The 21,013-nt window shown below is 42.8% G+C and overlaps 1 protein-coding gene across 2 annotated transcripts in view; it reads left to right on the top strand.

The window, feature by feature from the left end:
* The first annotated feature begins 1,488 nt into the window (after window positions 1-1,488).
* The window catches only part of LOC131104026 (dedicator of cytokinesis protein 3), a 40,992-nt gene continuing 21,467 nt past the window's right edge, over window positions 1,489-21,013 (top strand). For both annotated transcript variants that reach the window (XM_058050715.2, XM_058050714.2), the window contains exons 1-10: window positions 1,489-2,077; window positions 9,949-10,032; window positions 10,339-10,379; window positions 13,956-14,011; window positions 15,189-15,285; window positions 17,890-18,038; window positions 19,023-19,107; window positions 20,084-20,125; window positions 20,663-20,817; window positions 20,895-20,976. In XM_058050715.2, the coding sequence (XP_057906698.2) occupies window positions 2,041-2,077; window positions 9,949-10,032; window positions 10,339-10,379; window positions 13,956-14,011; window positions 15,189-15,285; window positions 17,890-18,038; window positions 19,023-19,107; window positions 20,084-20,125; window positions 20,663-20,817; window positions 20,895-20,976 (828 nt within the window). In that variant the 5' untranslated portion in view covers window positions 1,489-2,040. The remainder of the gene's footprint in view (window positions 2,078-9,948; window positions 10,033-10,338; window positions 10,380-13,955; window positions 14,012-15,188; window positions 15,286-17,889; window positions 18,039-19,022; window positions 19,108-20,083; window positions 20,126-20,662; window positions 20,818-20,894; window positions 20,977-21,013) is intronic.

Raw genomic sequence — 21,013 nt, 5'->3', positions numbered from 1 at the left:
ATGCGTGTGAGGCTGCCCACGGTGTTCCACTCGCTGTAGTATACAGATGGGAGTCAGTCACAGCCGCAAATTAGCCCGCCAAACGTTGCCCTCCCACCCACACTGCATCAACTCTCCGGACGCCGTATACTCACTGAATCACTTGCTTTTCAAGTCACGATGCACGGAATTGAACAGAAACGGTGCTGGAAACGTCTTTGCGGTCCCAGAATGTTTTGTATCTCAGAACAGATTAGCAGAATAAAAATATTGCTTTGGAGGTGTTGAGTATATGCTAGAGTAGAGGTTCCCAGTAGCAAGGTTCTTCATTACAGCCTTTTTGTTTGGGTGAATCCATTCTAGAATCAAAGTGTTGTATTATAAAACATCACCTTATGATATTCTTATACCATATTATAAGGGGAAATGAATGGTATCTTCCTTGGGTAGCTACTGCATGGAGGGTGTTTACTTCCGAATGTATTTATCCCGCCCTCTTCCAGCTCTGACATTGCAAGCCACACGTGCACGTACGTTAGTTGTTTGTTGTCAGTTAATGATAGTGATTTGGCAAAGTTTAGCTACTAATCTTAGCTACAGTGTCATTGACCGTATAGCCAATCACAGCCATCTCCAAATGGTGGACCTAGATCCGGATGCGGACCCAGTAACGGCCCTTTACGGAGTGGTTAGCACGCAGCTTGGAGATCTGAGTTCGATTCCCCGCTCGGCCATCCCTGTGTGTGAGTGGGTTTTTTTCCGGGTACTCCGGTTTCCTCCCACATTCCAAAAACATGCTAGGTTAATTGGTGACTCCAAATTGTCCATAGGTATGAATGTGAGTGTGAATGGTTGTTTGTCTATATGTGCCCTGTGATTGGCTGGCGACCCACTGGTTGATCAGCCACCTGTTGACAAGCATGATTTTCCGTTGCTATGTTTAGTCTTTGGCAAAAAATCTGGTTGTTGGGACAAAAGTAAATAAAAATTCATTCATTTTCTACCGCTTATCCCCACAAGGATGGCAAAGGGTGCTGGAGCCTATCCCAGCTGTCTTTGGGCCAGAGGCGGGGTACACCCTGGACTGGGGGCCAGCCAATCCCGTTTTTTTTGAAAACCTGATGCGGCCCAGTCTCACCCAAACCCGAGCTCCAGTAGCCCCCAAGTAAATTGAGTTTGAGACCCCTGCCTTAAACTATATTAGGAAAGCAGGAAGTGAACAAATGTAAGAGTTAGTGATTGTAAAAGTACCAGATGGAGGGGTAGGATTTAATAAGCTTTGCTTCTTCCTACTCCTTTTGGACATGTGGAACTGGGAACTGATTATGGGATGCATTCAATTGTAATCTGATGCATGTTCAAATGAAATAAAACCATTAGCATACTTTTGTATGTCCTGTTGGGCCAAGGGCCCGGCTGCCATGTAGCACCCAAGGGGGGGTATGGGGGGGGGGGCTGGCGGACCCCCGAAGCAGCACATTAGAAGGAGGAGGGAGGAGCTGCAGTTTGTGAAGAGAGAGGGTGAGAGAGAGCATATTCGCAAGGGCTTGACACATCAGTGTTGACAAAACTCGTCATGTGACCAGCAGGAAGATGGCGCACCGTACGCTCCAATGCAGCTTCCTCTCTATTTGCGGCAAGTCGGACGTGAATGTTGCCACCTAGCCACGCATCGGCGTCTCATCCGTGGATCTTCGCGAATCAACTGTTGACGAAGTGATTTAAAAAAAAAAAAAAAAAACGAGACTATTTTGAAGGCTAGCTGTGCTGTACAGGAAATTGAGATGCAATAACACATTTGAGGAGAGCGGGAAGCGCGTGCGTGTGCACGAGGCGGAAAGGATACCGCATCCGACCGGAGACACGCCGGGACATCATCATAATAAAAAAAGCAGAGACATTTGATGCTCCTTCATCCCCCGCCACCATCATCACTGCGCACACCGACGTCAGGATTCCAGCGGAGACATGTAGAAGGAACACCATCACCGTCCTCTTCCTTCTCCTCGCAGTTTTTCAGCCAACATCTCCCGTCGACAAAATGTGGCAAAAATAACCAAAATGTGGATCCCTACGGAAGAGGAGAAAATCGGAGTCGGTGAGTCAATTGCGCCGTTTATTGCTAATTAGCGACGTTTCTTGTTTTCTTTTGTTCTTTACGTTTCAAATGAGCTTCGCTAATCGACACAAAAAAACCTAACTTGGTTTTATATATCTCTTATGAAGCACATAACGCTCAATAAAAACACATCACATATAATGGCTGCATTGATCGGGGTGGGGGGTGGAATTGCGTGGGATGATGCAGCCTCCAGTCCGAGCCCACTACCACGGAGTGATGTGATGCGATGGCGGTCTGCTGACATGTTGATTCAATGAATAGCACTCCTAATCTTTTGAAAGAGCTTGGTGCAACATGCGTACGTTTAGCGTTTTTGATGTTCTGCTCATGAGCAAACGTAAAGGGTGGGGGGGTGGGGGGAAGTGGGAAAGAAGAGGGATGTGGTTTGTCTTGTCACCGCCAGGGGGCACCATGACTGTGTCTCTCCAACAGGTGTAAACCGGCATCTACTTTTGGACTTCCTCTCTGTGTTGTGCCCTTTGACCCCGAATGAGTGACGTAAAAAGAATAAAATGCAATAAACGCACACCCCCACACATACATTGTTTGGACATAATTGAAAAAAATGTGCAGTGTAAGCATAAAAACATCATTCTGGTGTGTCTTATCACATCGAATCATCTGTCATCATTTAATGCAAAACGACAGCAGTTCTTTTGCAAGCACAGCTAGAGTGCAATATATGCAATCATAAATAAAACTGAAAAAATGGAATTTAGTGGTTCATGTAACACGCGTTCTGATGTTGGCGACCTTTCGTTGTAAGCTGGTATAGACTTCCTGTGACCCTAAATAGGATGAATGGCCTGGTGGTTAGCATGTTGACCTCACAGTCTCCGTAGGAACATCTCTGTGTGGAATTTGCTAGGTGAATGCCGTTTTGTGGAAATAATAATAATAATAATACATTTTATTTGTATATAGCGCTTTTCAAAATACTCAAAGACACTTTACAGAAGAATGGAGTTGAATAAAAGAAGTAAACAGAGTAGAACATACATTCATTCATTCATTCATTCATTTTCTACCACTTATCCTCACAAGGGTCGCAGGGGGGTGCTGGAGCCTATCCCAGCTGTCTTCGGGCGAGAGGCAGGGTACACCCTGGACTGGCGGCCAGCCAATCCCAGGGCACATATAGACAAACAACCATTCACACTCACATTCATACCTATGGACATTTTGGAGTGGCTAATTAACCTAGCATGTTTTTGGAATGTGGGAGGAAACCAGAGTACCCGGAGAAAACCCACGCATGCACGGGGAGAACATGCAAACTCCACTCAGAGATGGCCGAGAGTGGAATTGAACCCTGGTCTCCTAGCTGTGAGGTCTGCGCGCTAACCACTATACCACCGTGCCAGCCAGTAAAAGATACATTAAAATAAAAAAAAAAATATATATATATATGTCAGTGTGGTTTGATATGTTTTTGTTACGGTTCAATTCGAATTTCATTGAAATTGCCAAGTTCTGTACGGTGGGCGAGTGGTTAGCACACAGACCTCAGAGCTAGGAGACCAGGGTTCAATTCCACCCCGCCTCTTGCCCGAAGACAGACCCTGCAACCCTCGTGAGGAAAAGCGGTAGAAAATGAATGAATGAATGAATGAAATTGCCTCACCTTAAAAGTACAGTTCTACTTCACACACTCGAACACCACAAATGTATCTGTGGTGCATTCTTAGCAGCTGAGTAAATATTACAAATAAATAAACATCTGGTTAATGATATCATTTAACTTCATTCAACAATTCATGCTACATTTTGTACAGAATTATCAATATGATGTACCATATGTACCAGTGTAATTCAATAAAGGTCACCACAGTACATGATGAAATAAGTACTAAATATGCAGATTTGAAAGGCATATGTATAATACTACATAGATAATATACAGTATATGCACCTGAGGCCGTTATAGAAGCAGTATCATCCGTAGTACGGTACTTTCCACAATAGCGGTGGTACTGTACAGCCAAATGATCTCCCATAGGTACAATTGATATGAAAGCCATAGAATATACACTAGCCGGCCAAAAAAGGTCACCACCTGCATTTAACGAAGCTTGAATGCTTACGTTCAGTCGTAATGTGCCTCCATGTAACCTTTACATTGAACTTTTCAGACAATGAATCAGATGGCTGCATGTAGTTTGCGGCTATGTGTACTTGCCTCACACACAAGCTACTGTCACAGTACATTAAATAATCAAGCCAAGTAGGTCACCGCTATTTGTAATGGACACCGCTAGGATCATATGCATTCATGACATCAAGTATCCGATTTGTAATTGGCATTTTCATGTTTTCTAGGTGTGTTTTTGTCATTTGAAAGCTTTGTCCGTGATGCTAATGTTGTGAAGGATGCACATGAAACACAGGGCAGATTTTACAGTACGCGTGCGGCCACGTAGGCGTACTTTAAGGTCATTGAAGGTCACACTACAAGCCGACACACGACTGCAATTGGATGGCAGTTCTTGATTTCTGTGATGTTGATTGTGCAGCAGATATTGAGACATTTGTGGCTTAGAAATACGGCAGCACGGTGATACTGAGTCATGATGGACAACATGACTCAAAGTAGGCATGGGCGCTTGACTTCATCTTCGTGGTTGACCACTGGGAACACGACTGTTCATGTAATTAAGTCCAAGTTGTTTTATTAAAAAAAAAATGTTGGATAGTAAAAACGCTTTTGGAATGTTCTCAACTCCTGTTTCCATACCACTGTTGTCCAGAAGCAGAGTTGTCCGGAGCAGTTGTGCTATAGGGCAACTTTCTATAGCTGGGCACAATGGTACAGGTATCCCACGGTACGTTCCGAACCTCTGTATTTGGGCTACAGTTTTGTTAAGGTGCGCCGGATGAATGTACCACTGCGCAAGGTGCGCCACAATCACCCTGCGCCACGAAATTTGAGCCCATAAGTTTTTTTTTCTGTGTACAAAAGGTTTCTAAATAACGTTAATTTCCTTCAACCCCATTAACAGGACCTCACACATCATCCGGAGTCCCACGCAGCCTTGCACACAACAAAAGTTCCTCCTGCACTAAAATTGCATCCCCAGTACTCATAGGTCCTGAATGCCGCACCAATGTAAAGCTTTTTAAAGCATTTTTGAGGCACGTTTTGCAGGGTGCAATACTTATATCACTTTCACAAAGACTGGAGGTCCCACGAATGACAGGCATGCTAGTTCTGGATGCTCTAGTTCTGGGGCAAAGCGTTTTAAAGCAAGTATCAGCTCATGTCGATACTGTCCTTTTTCACTGATATCGGAGATTGGTAGCTGATTGTTCAGAGCACCCCTAATTTAGATGTGTTAAATGTTATAAATATTATAATTTAGCATACCCATATAGATCTTGTGCATATTTAAATAGAAACTATCTTTATTTATTTGTTCTTATATTTATTCATTCTTAACACACTTACTTATATTCAGATGTGAAACTCTCCTCCAAATCAACATTTTGCATATTTTGCATATATTTTCTTTTACAAGTGTCTTACTCACTGAATGTCACCACCCGCTGTGGGGGTTCTATTTTATTATGCATAATCTTGTTGCTGACAAAAGAGAAAGCTGAAAATTCATATGTTGTATCAATATAACAATGCGATACTGTATCTCAAACTGGAGCTCAGATGATGCCTTCAGAACGCAAACCTTTTATTCATTGAAATACAAATATTAAAATTCACTCATCTACTACATTTTACATTTCATTCATTCATTCATTTTCTACCGCTTTTTCCTCACGAGGGTTGCGGGGGGTGCTGGAGCCTATCCCAGCTGTCTTCGGGCAAGAGGCGGGGTACACCCTGGACTGGTGGCCAGCCAATCACAGGGCACATATAGACAAACAACCATTCACACTCACATTCATACCTATGGACAATTTGGAGTGGCTAATTAACCTAGCATGTTTTTGGAATGTGGGAGGAAACCGGAGTACCCGGAGAAAACCCACGCATGCACGGGGAGAACATGCAAACTCCACACAGAGATGGCCGAGGGTGGAATCAAACTCGGGTCTCCGAGCTGTGTGGCCTGCACACTAACCACTCGTTCGTCATCCATTTTTTTCTATGCCGCTTATGCCCACGAGGGTCGTGGGTATGCTGGAGCCTATCCCAGCTGTCTTTGGGCGAGAGGCGCGGTACACCCTGGACTGGTGGCCAGCCAATCGCAGGGCACAAATGGTCAAACAACCATTCACACTCACACTCAAACAAAATTGCGTTCTAAAAAACGAAAAGCCCATCGGCGCCCTCTAGCCTCAAGCATTCGGGAACCTTTCCAGACTCCAGGGCTCCATCAGTGTACTTTTAATCCATGACACAGGTTGACTTCAACACTCCGGTGCCACCCAGCATCTACGAGCGTGCCATTTTAAAATGCCCTCATCCCTGAAGCGGTTACAGTGAAAAGAGCCCTGCAGTTTGTAGCTGGTCTGTTGCCATGGTTATCCTAGCTGAGGAACCAAGCGAGGGCCCCTCCTTTTCTTCCTCCCCCTCACTGGGTCCCATGGCTAGTTCATTAGCATAATGATTCACAGCAAGCGCTCCTTGAAGGGCCACTGTTTGTGGGTTTTAACGCCATGGACGCAGTGGTGACGTTATTAATACAGTATGTGTTATGCCTCATTTTGCCAATTCACTGTAGCATTTATTCCCTTAAGAAAAACCATGCCCTTAATTTGGATGTAAAGGGGAACTGCTGTTTTTGGGGAATTTTGCCCATCATTTCTAATCCGTATGTGAAACATGAACACATATTTCTTTCCCTTTTCTGTGCTTTATAATGCAAGAAAACAAGTTAATACGAGCTAGCTAACAATGCACGTCATTGGGAAACAGCTACTTTGACACTTAAGCTCTCCCTGCTGACAAAAACAGCATAGACCAGCTACCGGCATAGGCTAGCATACGTTGTGTTTTCATGCTGGTATTCTGCTCCGGTGGACCAGTAGCTTGTCTACCAGTATGTATGCACAACGTATCCTGGTCTATGCTTTTAATGGGGTGTTCTTGCTAACTTGTGGTTTTCATCCTACCAGCATGGGATGCTAGCAAGACAAGCATAGACATAGTATGCTGGTAAGACCAGTAAGACCAACATACTGTATACTGTTTGGATGCTAGCATGCTGGCAATTGGATGCTGGTGGCTAACCTGCGAAACTGTAGTAGTTGCCTGATCACCAGGGTGGGATGATGGTCTGATGATAAAAATATTGCATTGTTTTCCTTGTATCATGGGAGATACCAACTATTCGAATGAAGAAAACAAAGCTTTAAGTTTTAATAGTGATCATGCTGGTGGACCGGTATCATGACTGAGACCTTACTGGTCCACCAGCATGGAAATGATGCTGGTCTATGCTGTTTTTTCAGCAGGGCTAAGAAAAAAACTTTCAAAAAAACGGCAACAGTGTTCCATTTCCAGAACTGACCTGCATGTTAACCCAGCTTTAGCGATACTGTTATTGTAGCAGCTAACATCAAGTACGATATTTCTGGCGGAGTATCACAGCACTGTAACGTGTTATTGTGGTTCGGTCCCCAAGAAAGTAGAACAAGAACTGGCTGGACGGCTAGGAAGTGCTGGGGTAACCTAGCAGGAGACACCAAGTACTAACACTGGTAAAAGTTAGCAAAAGGCCAAGGACTAATCCAAGCGTTGAGTGACTAGCAGGCATCTGAGACCAAGAACCAGCACGTATGGCTGCAAGCCGTCATCTTAAATGGGAAGACAAGTAACAAGCCTCAGGTGTGCCCAGTCTTTCCGCCTCCAGACCGCTCAAGGACATCTGCAAAAAAGGGAAAGACAACACAGACCAGGAGAAGGCAGGGAATTAAACAAAACAAGGAGGCAGCAGCCCAAATGTGACATGTTCCTCACTATAGGCGCTGAGACGTCACTCACAATGCCTCCAGCTACTTCCTGGTAACACTACCGAATGGTGCTGGGACCGTGCTTGGTTATAAATCATACCTCCACGTGTATTGTTGAAGGTTGTGGCAATAAGCCAAAAAGGGTAATGGTAATGGTTTTATTTCATTTGAACATGTTTTGTGTGCTGCCCCCCCCCCCCTTCTTCCCCTTCTGCTTGACATGTAATTAGCAAACACTTCAGTACTCCATTCCCTTACTGTGTACTGTCTGGTATGAAGGAGCCCACTCCAGTAGGCTTTGAGCAAAAGGCGAGCTACACTGTGGCCAGCATTCTGTTATTGTTTGGAATGTAGTGGTGTGTCTTTGTAATCCAAAATCAAAGTTTTTATCACAGCCGGTTCCCGGCATACACATACTGGGGGGGGGCAGTCAGAAATGTTAAGGGGGTTTTAAACATTCATACTCATCATGCGGCAGCACATTTGCGTTTGGTTTCCTGCACTGGTTGTTAGTTGTGTGTCCAGCCCTAAGTGGATTGCACTTAGTCAGGCTTCTACCGTCAGACCAGTGGCGGTTCTAGCTGTGGGCCATATAGGCGATTGCCCAGGGCAGCATTCTCCAGGGGGTGCCGCGGAGGGGGAAAAGGAAAAAAATCGATTTGCTAATGCTCAACACTCACCAAATCCTCATCGAGTCGGCACATGGAAAACGGGAAACCTCTACAGGTGGGAGACTCACGGCTCCAAACATGATGGGCATGTGGATGAAACCAAACAAGTTTCAAGTAACATGTTTCAAGTAAGGATTGTGAATGATGGGCAAAATGGGCAAAAAAAGTAATCATTCAAACGTAATTCAGGCGCACTCTTAACTTTGAGTGTTAGGCACTAATTATTTTCCCATTCTTATTAACATACCCCCTATGGCAATTGACGTAAACCTGGGGGTACGCGTACCCCACATTGGGAGCCACCGGCTTAGCGCATTTACATTTAGATTAAAAAAAAACCTCATTTGTCAGAACTTGTAGGGTGGGCGGCGGTCGATCCGCCCAGGGCGTCATTCAAGTCAGAAGCCACTTCGGGGTGGGAGGTATTTATACAGTAGTAAGCTCTTTAAAAGGGGACCTATTACTTAGTCATGTTGAACAGTCAGAAGCACAAGCTGGAAGTAACTATATATAAGTGTCCTAACTGTGGTTATTTTGTATGCGGTTGTCTGTGTAGCATTATAGAGTGTGCATACAGGGAGCGGGGTGCAAATTACAAGCTCAACGGTGTCTGGAGTTGCTAATAGCCTTTTCCCACCACCAGTCAGTGGTCTAACAATTTTTAAAACACATGTAATGAAAATATTTCCACTACCAAGATTGTGTACACTTAGTAAACGCGGACCTACATTAGCACTCTGAGTTCATACGCGGTAAATCAGGGGTGTCCGGTGAGTAGATCATGAGATACCAGTAGATCCTAAACAATTTCCAAGTGGCTCTACAAAGGGTTTATTCATTTATTATCGACTCCTATATTGACAAAATTAGACAGCGGGATTTGGCAGTTGTCTGGAAGTCTTCGGGAAAGCTTGGAAGCGTGACCAATCACAGTGGAGTGGGCGTGCCAGGAAGCAGGCAACACAGATTTTTTAAAATATTCAGGTCTGGGGACTGAGATGGACGCCTTAGTAGAATTTGAGCAGTGATTAGCGTCCTTGTCTTGTTGGAAGTTCAACTTTGTCACCGATTCTTGAACACTGTTGGCAACAACCTGCTGATACTGACTGGAGTCCACGCCCCCTCTCAGTTGCTATTATTTAACATTTGATTCAAACATATGCAATAACTTGCACATAACATGCTATGTGTAACCTTGTTATTCTGTTATTGTCAAACATTCTTGTTTTATCTTGTTTATTTTTTTTCTCTCTATTTTTTGCACAGTCATCTGTAACTTCAGATCACCAATATGTCAGGCCCTGGTCCTGGAGATTGGGGAGACGGTACAGATTCTGGAGAAGAGCGAAGGTAAAGATGTGATAAACAGACTAAAGGCATCATTTTGACAGTATTTCAATGTTTTTCTTTTCATTAACGGTACATCCACAATGTGTAGTCAGACAATTAACTGATATTTGTGTCACAAATAATACAGCGCCATAATCGAAGCCAACTTCAGCCAGTGAAACACTGAATTATTGTAAATAATAATGTACATACATTTCCCCCTTGACTTTATATGTAGATGTAATTGGGCTTATCATAAGATGGAGGACAAATGTGTCTATTACTGACATGTTTCATCATTTCCATCATTTGTATCTCACCCTTTAGGTTGGTACAGAGGCTTTTCCACCAAGAAGCCTTCGATCAAGGTAACGATCACACCCACAATGCAGGTTTTTTGAATGCAGATTCAAAATGCCATCAGTAAAATCCACCTGTGTTCGTTGTCCACAACGTTTCCTCCCCTCCATGGGTGACAATCCACAACGTTGACATCAGTAAACCTCTCACCCACACGACGCCATGCACGCTGTTTACCATCTGCCACGTACAGTGAAATTTGGGATTCATCCATTCAACCTTTCCAACGTGACAGACGCCATCGATTGTGAGCATTTGCCCACTCAAGAACTGCAGTCAGGTGGAGACCCCGATGCAGATGAGCTTCCCTGACTTTGTTTCTGATTGTGCAAAAATTCTATAGTGATGCAAACCAATGACTGTTGAAGCAGCCGCCTGGGCTTTGAGGTGAAGCTTCTGGGCTGCGGTTGTTAGGATGGTTCTATGTTCTGCCAATTTCTCTGAAAGGCCTTTGGAGATGGCTTATGGTAAAGAAATGAACATTCAATTCACAGGTCACACATCTGTGGCATTATGCTGTGTGATAAAACTGCACATTTGGAGTGGCCTTTTATTGTAGCCAGCCGAAAGCACCCCTGTCCAATAATCATGCTGTATAATCAGCATCTTGATACACCACAACTGTGAGGCTGATAGATTATCTCAGCAAGAAAAAGTGCTCTGCACATTTTGGAGTGGCCTTTTATTATAGCCAGCGAGACAGGTCCCCTGTCCAATAATCACGCCGTCTAATCAGCATCTTGATATGCCACAACTGTGAGGGTGATAGATTATTTCAGCAAGTAAAAGTGCTGTGCACATTTTGGAGTGACCTTTTATTGTAGCCAGCCAAAAGCCCCCCTGTCCAATAATCATGCTGTATAATCAGCATCTTGATACACCACAACTGTGAGGCTGATAGATTATCTCAGCAAGAAAAAGTGCTCTGCACATTTTGGAGTGGCCTTTTATTATAGCCAGTGAGACAGGTCCCCTGTCCAATAATCACGCCGTCTAATCAGCATCTTGATATGCCACAACTGTGAGGGTGATAGATTATTTCAGCAAGTAAAAGTGCTGTGCACATTTTGGAGTGACCTTTTATTGTAGCCAGCCAAAAGCCCCCCTGTCCAATAATCACGCTGTCTAATCAGCATTTTGATATGCCACAACTGTGAGGCTGATAGATTGTCTCAGCAAGAAAAAGTGCTCTGCACATTTTGGAGTGGCCTTTTATTGTAGCCAGCCGAAAGCCCCCCTGTCCAATAATCACGCTGTCTAATCAGCATTTTGATATGCCACAACTGTGAGGCTGATAGATTGTCTCAGCAAGAAAAAGTGCTCTGCACATTTTGTAGCGGCCTTTTATTGTAGCCAGCCGAAAGCACCCCTGTCATATAATCACGCTGTCTAATCAGCATCTTGATATGCCACAACTGTGAGGCCGATAGATTATCTCAGCAAGAAAAAGTGCTCTGCACATTTTGGAGTGGCCTTTTATTGTAGCCAGCCGAAAGCCCCCCTGTCCAATAATCACGCTGTCTAATCAGCATCTTGATATGCCACAACTGTGAGGCCGATAGATTATCTCAGCAAGAAAAAGTGCTCTCTCACATAGCAAAAGTGTTAGATCTTTGAGCTCATGAAGAGCTTTAATGAAGACCAAGTCAAACAGACACGGTTCATATGATGGCAACTAACCTCGTACTGTATTTCCCTACAGAAGGTCTTTTTATGCAACCTCTTTATTAAAGCAGAGAAGCAACAGAAATTGCCTCATATACTGTAACACCATCACTGCTGACAGGAATCAATAATACTGCACTGTGTAAAAAATTGCCATATACTTATGTGTTTTCAATACGTCACATACTCCTGCGTGTTGTTGCGTTACAAACACTGTCACAATTACAAAGCCAAACAAGTTCACGTAATTCCTAGAAACAGAGAGAGGGAATATTGTGGGAAAGAAAGCGCAAAAGCTGTCCTTTTTCATGGGAATGTAGGTGTTAGTAGCTGCATGTTGTCCTTCTCTGTTCCCATCAGCTATTTACAGTTTTTAACGCCCCTCCATTTTGTTATACGCTCTGCTGCCCACACTCCGTCGCCCCCATAGTCTCTCTGTGCTCACGGAGTGCTCACAGACTTAGTTTCACTAATTGTTCACATCTGCCAGACTGGACAGACAAAATGCAAGTGAGACATTCAGCATCCGAGAATGTTACATACGGTACAGGATAATACTGTATTGTGCAGAATTACCTTTCAAAATGTAATTTATGCATTTATAACACTGTTATTCACCCATTTTTAAGACATGTATACACTATTACCCATTTTATGTTATAACTACCAACACAGTCAGTAACGGGAGGTTTACCAGAAAATAAGCATTGACAGGTTACTGTCACAGTAGCCACGTTTACATGGACCCAAATACAGTAAAGTCTCGTTATATCGATATCGGTTATAACGAATTACTGCTTATTACGATACTATTTTCATTTCCCGGCAAATTTCTAGTCTTTTATGATATAATTAGTTCCGTTAGTACGATACCCGGTTATTATGATAATCCGGTTACTACGATGCCCTTTTCATCTCCCGCCAGCCAATTTGGTCTGCTTATATCGATACAAAAGCAGCTTAAATCAATCTTTGCTTAAGGATTTCAATACCAAACACATGCCTGCAACAGAAGAACCAACTGACATAGCATACACACCTATTCCAACGAAGACACAAGTGTACAAATACATGTATTTAATTGTGTTGTATTCAGATATCTTTTTCTCGCTTGCAATAATCACTGTTTTTCATATGTACATGCTGGCGTTCGTGGTTTCTCTTGTGTGTAAAGACTCTATACACACGAGAGAAACCACGAACGCAGTTGGTTCTTGTTATTGTTCTATACTATAGAACAATGTCGAGTGCATTATTGCCCACTTTTGATGCAGTTCGGCGCAGGATCGGATATATCGACAGTCCGGTTATATCGATATTTTTTCCGACTCCCGACAATATCGATATAACGAGACTTTACTGTATTCCAATTCCATTCGGAAAGAATCTAACCTTTGTATACACCTCATTCCGAAAGAAAATGAATATATAATGGATTCACAGGGGTGGAATATTCCTTTCCCCAATCCGATTGAGGTATCTTGTACCCGCTCAATCGGAAAGTTGTCAGGGTGCGTTCTTTCAGCGCATGCTCAGCTGTGACGTAACACGCAGACGTCTCTCAGGTTTTAAAAATGGCGGCGAGCGGTCATCACTGGACTACAGCGGAAAGTTGGTTTTTGATACAAACTTTAAAAGAACTGAACGTTCAAGTTGCTGCTTTAAAAAAAAAGCGTAGCAACTGTCCCAACAACCGTGGTAATCACACTCTCGTCCGCCATCTTCCATGAATCACGTGATGTTGTTTACGTTTTACTGCGCATGCCCCATTGACTATTCTGTTTGATTATCGCGGTCCATGTAGACAGATTGGAATATTCCTTTCCATGTATACACTGTTTTCTGGTACGTCATTCGGAAAGAGGAAAATCTCATGTAAATGTGGCTATTGTGTAACATTTGTGTTCATCTGTCCACAGGGGATTTTCCCAGTCAGCTATGTTCACTTGAAGAAATCCACCGTTACCAACAGAGGGTAAGTTGGATGACGATAGTGTTTATTTGCAGCGTCGTAACAACATTCAAGGTTCTACAAACAAGGCTGTGTATTGCAAAGAAATCATTGTTTTGTTCAGGGTCAGCAGCTCAGACCTGACCTCTCCATATCCGCAGGTGCCTCAGTGGACAAAATATGGCGTTTGATACTGACATTTTTGCTGTCATAAACAACAGGACTATAATTCTAGACTCCCAAATATGCAGAACCAGTAATCATTTTTGCGACGGTTGAACCCACTCACAGAATGGAAGTTGGACTACCTCAAGTTCTCAGGTTTTGGACAAGTGTGATACTAAAGTGTGCACATCTGATGGACCTCACAGTTGTTTGTATGTATGCTCAAAAACCTGGAAAGCTGGAGGAACGAGAAAAAAAGCAACACCAACACGCCATTTTGGCGTATGTTTCTGTACAATAATTTAACCGGTTGTATCAAATACTTATATATGATGCAGACTTTGGAAGATAACTCAGCAGACCGGCTTCTACGGCTCCATGCGGACCAGGAAACCACTGTAGTGTCACCACCCTCCAGCTGAGTTACCTCATATGGGGAAGACTTCTGTTGGCGTTTAAACAATTAAAAAGTAACAACTTCTAAATCACCAGGATTCAACTTCCTCACTCCAGAAGCAGCAATTTGGGAACTCTTGTTTTGCTTTCATGTGGAGTTAATGATGTGATGCATCTATTGCCTTTTCCCAAAGTGTTCCCTACGCTGACAATCACTCAAATTCATGGACCGAGCGGCTTCCCTCTTGTTACAGATGCATAAGCCAGGTCTTTGCATGCAAATGAAGAAATGTCTAACATCTATTTGGGTTTTTTCGGGATTTCAGATTTGGACCTCTGACTTTCTGTTTGATGTTTGCATGTTCTGACTATACTTGTGTGGGTTCTCTCCAGGAACTGAGACTCCCTCCTACAGTCCCCAAACATGTACTGTGTCTTAGCATCATTGAGTGTCCATTTCAGTGTCTAAAAGTGTCAATGTTGTGGTTATCAGGTGATTGATTCATTCGGCCGGGGTAGGCTCCATCTTCCCAATGGCACGACAATTGGATAAAAATAACGTTTTACCCGGCATGTCTAATCTTCATGCACAACTTGTGTTTTCTATTGCTATCGTTCATGCAAATGTTTGTGTCTGCAGGCTGTGTGAGACGGTGGTGCCCCTCGAGGACCCCATTATCACAGAGACCACTTCAACACTGCAGGAGTGGGGTGTCTTGTGGAAGCAGCTTTACGTGGCAAGTAGCACTCTATTATAGCACACAATATCACAAATATGACAACAAAATCCCCGAGCAATACATGTGAGACCAGCTTTAACATTCACAACATTCTCCAAGGTGATTTGCTTTTGCATGAAAACATTTCATCCCACGTCGTTCCATTTGCATCCTCCAGAGAGGAATAACGGAATGTACTTTTCCATGACATGTTTCCAGCAGTTAGCAAAAGTTGAAATATCGTATAGCCTAAATGTACAGTACGCCTCATTTATAGTTACCAGAAGCACGTCTTGATTGTTACCCTACATTTTCATGCCCTATCTATGTGGGAGCAGGAATGGGTGCAGGATCCAGATAATTGCCCACAGACCTGTCATCCCCAATTTCATGCTCTTGATTGATCTTGGCCTATTTCACTTACGGTAGTTGCTGTATCATCTTCACGAGCTGGGCAAACGTGATTACTGGAAACCTAAAAATCCTTAATCCAGCTCCAGGGCAGGCAGAAAGGGTTGAGAGGCTGGCCATCAAGCGGCGTCTGTGTGATTATTATTTATTTATTTATTTTACATAACCTCTCACTGAGGACTGTTCGTGCTCTGAGCCAAGATTACCGCGGTGATGTAACTTCTTCAGAAGCTCGACTAATGCGAAGCGTTCATTTCATGCCGCTTGTTTCGGCGCTCGCCCCCTGTGTGATCCAGGCCGTGCTGCCACACGGTTGGCTAGATCATAATGGGACGTATCACGGACAAGACAACAATGGACTTTATCTTATTGTTGCCAGTTTGAATTCATTGTATTGTCTCCAGAAGCAATGGTCTAAACATATCGTGGCAAAATGCACATATTGTAATTAGCCCTGCAGAATAGATGTCTGGAAGGGCTCATCAACCCCTGACGAAATCTTCGTTCCTCAGTAGCCTTGGAGAACAAGCCGTGTTTATCCTCATTAAATTTACATGGCTATTGTGGCGCTGCTTAATCTTTGCATTTATGTAAACAAACCCAAGGAGTAATGGGGCTTTGTCATATCATTAGGGAAAACAGAGACTGCCTGAATGTATTGTGCAGTCCTTGGTCTATTACGACCAGAAGGTCAATGCAGGAGAAGAATATTTGTGTTGAATCTCAGTGATTGTATTTACAGTACATGGTGCTTTTTCATTTGCAACATTAGCAGCAGCTGCTTGTTCAGTAACTTGCAAAAGAATACTTTGACAAGGATTAAGGGCGAACCAGGGATCGTGAAATCTTTTTCATGCTAGAGCCGGGATCCCACGTATTGCAAAATTACAGTCAATCCCTGCAAATTAGTGGGTTTTTGGACCAAAATGTATGTTTTTTTCCACAGAAAACACATCTCATTTACACTAAATTGGTATTAGCCTATAGCTACATGATAATTCAGGTAAAATAAGATAAGATATGCCGTCCCTCAGTGGGAAAATTTGAGAACAGAACCAGTTAAACAGTAAAAAAATAAACAATATAAAAATAAACAACCTAAAAGTATTAACAAATTAACAATTTTACCCAGGATTATATACAGATACAGTTTAAAAGTTAATATGAAATATGAAATGAAATGTATACAAGTATAAGTATATACACTAGGAGATCTTGCTAGTGAAGTAAATATGAAATATGAGACATTATGAATATTGCACTTAGAACTTAATGTATTGCACTCAGAGATTGATACTGCACGTGGAACTTGATCAGATATTGCACAGTGAATGGAGTCTGAAATAAATATACTTAATATAAAAAGTATTGCACAGATGTAGTACAATTGTACAGCATACATGTTCCACCTTTAGAAAAGCACACATATTTTTTTTACATGTTTATGCCTTTATGTTTCACTGAAATTTCACACTTTGTTCGGCGGTCCTTCAATGCACCAGAGATGCTGTGATACTCACTGGTGAAACTGTGCAACTTCTACACCGTGATTATGATTCCATCTGTCCATCGATCATCTTACACTAAAACTCATTAGTCATTAGTTGATGTATTCTTTAATTTAAAATGAGTAAAAGTATGTGAGTCATATTAAAGAGAGATGAGCGAGGGTTCTGGAGCTGAATATAATCTCTTATTGCAAATGTTAAACCATAATTGGAGAAAAACATCAACACCAAGGTAGAAAGAGGTTTTGGAGGGGGAGACGGAGCGACTTTACTTACGTTACTTACTTTTTGACATCTACTGTACTTTGCAGTGGAAGTTTTGTATTTGGGGCAAGTTTGGCCGTCATCCACCAGATGCAGCAGATGGTTCTTTGCTTCCAAAAAGCTGTTGTTTTCAGCCTCATATTGTGTATTTATTAATACTTAATAGAATGTAGATGAAATTGCTGCATTTATGTTACAAATAGAGTTGTCTAAGAGTCTTTATTTTGCTGTGAATAAGGACGTACTAAGTATGTCGTCTCTTGCTGTCCTTTCGTCGTCGTGCGAGCTGAAGGTGCCAGAAAACAGCATTTTTTTTTAAAGCGAGTATGATTTGTGCCATTCATATATAAAATTGTAGATGATATGAATGAATCAACCGATTCGATCACATAACCATAAGCTTTATAATTGTGTCCTTACTTTTTGGCTGATTTCACAGAAACACAAGGTAGACCTTTTTCATAAGCTCCGCCATGTGATGAATGAGCTCATCGACCTCCGTCGCCAGCTGATCCAGGGTCACCTCGCCCAAGAGCAGACCCGTGAGATCAAGCGGCACATCACTGTACGCCTTGATTGGGGCAATGAGTGAGTTTCTCCTTTACACCTCCACTAAATGCATTGTATGAATACAATATATACGTAATACAATATATAAGTACTATGAATACTACAGTATATCGTCTCAATCGTCTCATTTTGGTTTGGTCCAGAATTATTGACCACATGTCGCGTTCGCACTCTCTGATGAAGCACGAGTTATAATAAATGTAAACCTATTTAGCATTTTGTCCAAACATGTTTTCAAGCTGTGGTTGTAGATAAGGGCATGCCAAGCAGATTCTCTGAAGGAACTCTGTCACGCTATATTCTCTCCGCTGCCACTTTTTAAATATAACGGAGCAGCAGTGACAGACATCCATAAGCAAGACAACGAAGGGATGTCTGCATCTTGATTGACGGGCAGCTAGATTTGGCATCGCTGTCTATAAGATTCATTATACACTTTCAACCGCATCTAAGTGTCTCCGGGTACTCCGGTTTCCTCCCACATTCCAAAAACATGCTAGGTTAATTAGCCACTCCAAATTGTCCATAGGTATGAATGTGAGTGTGAATGGTTGTTTGTCTATATGTGCCCTGTGATTGGCTGGCCACCAGTCCAGGATGTACCCCGCCTCTGGCCCGAAGGTCAGTGCTCTGGAGGTCTTACTTAACCTGAGAACTTTCATGGTAGCTGTACACTGGTAATGCTGTACACTATATTCAAGAGAAGGGAATAGTCAGCCAGACAGCAGTACATGTAGAAATGTACCGTACATTATGTAACCCAGAGAGCCTCATCATCCACTCTCAGATCATCTTTATGGATGCCAAATATAATGTACATTCAGTTCTAGCAATATGGCAACACTTTGGATAAAAGACAAATAACAAAAAAGAACAGTACAATAACAAACAAACTCAAAATAACAAAATTCTACTTGTAGCAAAATATATTTTTTCTTTAGTGACCTTGGGTATCCTGATGTCTTTTCCGCTTTTTACATTGAATCGTTTCTCTCTCACTAGGCACCTTGGCATCGACCTGGTCCCCAGAAAGGAGTTTGAAATGGTGGATCCAGACCAGATCAGCGTATCAGAGCTTTACAAACTGGTATAGTGGCGGGAATTATTCTTGAATCACTGCATTCAGCACAAATCCATCATGTTAATTATTAAAAGCAATAAATTAAATACGTGAATTAGTTGCCTCTAAATTATAAAGTATGCTGCATGTGTCCCTGCAGAGTCGCTTATGCTACTGTACATCTGCAGGGATGGAAGGTTTCTGCAGACTTGGATCTGTTTCTGTGTGTAAAGCCTGATTTTTTTCCTGAGCAAATACTATATGTGTTGTGTGATGTGTAAATGCACCAATTATCAAATCATCCATGAGAAGGCGACACACGAGCGAGAGCAGATTTAGCCATCGAAGCAGCCTCACGTGACCTGTTTATTCTTGTTCCCTTGCCATATTGAGTACGTCCCTTGACTTGCAGGCTCGTGACTCTAACAAGCCGGCAATGCAGACACGATGCAAACTGAAAGGTCCAACCATAGGTGATGGTAAAATACCTTCTAAACAACTTATTTTAGTCAAACCCAACAACCGGCTTCATGCCAAATATAAGTAATACATATAGTGTGGTGTTGTGAACATCTAAAACATGTCACATGAATCTGAAAACCGATTTAACAAATAACTCTCTTTAACACTTGAAATTATTTATCTACTGAGTGTTTCATACTGAAAGAAGTTTGTCCTTGTAACAAAAAAAAAAACGATCCAAGCTTGTTTTTGGCAGGGCACAAGGCCCTGGCGCTTCTTCACGTGGGGGGGAAAAAAGAGCTCTTTTGGGCTGCTGTGATGTGTGTGGGCGATACCGGCTTTGTCCTCTTCCTTCCCACATGCTGCTTCTTTTAACCGAAATGCACCGTACATAGGTGAAATGCTGTCCCGTTTGAAGCCGATGCAGAAGGCATCAGCTCGTGTGTGTCTGAGCTAAATACATTCAAAGCTTTTGAGGGAAGAGACAGAAATGGCATGACTGATTTTTTTGTTTGACCATCACTTTCTTTGTTTTTTTTAGCATGTATCCAGCAGACACTGTGGTCAGCAAAGCACAAACCAGGTATGCTCTTTTAAAAAAACCCTTGTGCTCTAATTTTATACACTAATCGCAATTTTCGTGAGCAGTGCAGTCTGGCGCAGCGTAGCGCACCCACGCCTCCGAAAAAGTGGCTCTTTCCCAAAAGCAACTAGCTTTGGTAGACTAAGTGAAAGCACATATTGGGCTCTAATTTCAACACCAGGCGCCAACGAGGGCGTGGCCAGCGCATCCACGCCTCCACCCCTCCCACCTGGTGCAAGTGTTATGAGAAGGAGGAAAGAAGGCGTGAGAGGGTTTAATCTTAACCGATCAAATGAACGCCTCTCATTGCCTTTTAATGTGCAAGACCGGACTACGCATCAGAGTCCACAATGCGCATCATGCACCACGTACGCCACCTCGCGGGACATGTCATCTGTTCCTGACAGTTACATTAAACACATATTTTATTATAATTTTTAAAAATGAGTAATAGAGTGAAATCACAAAGTTCGAATGGCAAACTTTCTTTGACTGGACTTGCAACCCTATTGGCTCCATCCATCCTTTTGTTTCTAGGCTGACAGTGCGAAACAGCGCCATGGTGACAGTTGCCGTGTTCCAGTGTCACACCATCTCTTCATCAATCTGAAGAGCTTCACCTACAACAGCATCAGTGAGGACGCAGATGTCTTCTTTTCTCTCTATGACACCCGAGAGGCCAAACAGATCAGGTGTGTGGAAACACCTTGCATAACCTTGAAGAGTCACACGATGGATCGTACGTTCAGCCAACCTGGTTGCTTTGCAGTGAAAAGTTCATGGTGAAACTCAACAAAAATGGAGGCCCAAAGAATCCAGAAAAAGTGGATCGACTTTGTGCTCTTTTCACGGTAAAGTCCCCTTTACACTCGGTGTTACACCAAATTA

This window comes from Doryrhamphus excisus, linkage group LG15 (assembly GCF_037039965.1).
Source record: "Doryrhamphus excisus strain RoL-2023G ecotype Guam linkage group LG15, RoL_Dexc_Guam_v1.1, whole genome shotgun sequence".
NCBI classification, from domain to species: Eukaryota; Metazoa; Chordata; class Actinopteri; order Syngnathiformes; family Syngnathidae; genus Doryrhamphus; species Doryrhamphus excisus.
Note: the sequence above shows the minus strand (reverse complement) of the source record. Positions and strands in the feature narration are given on the sequence as shown.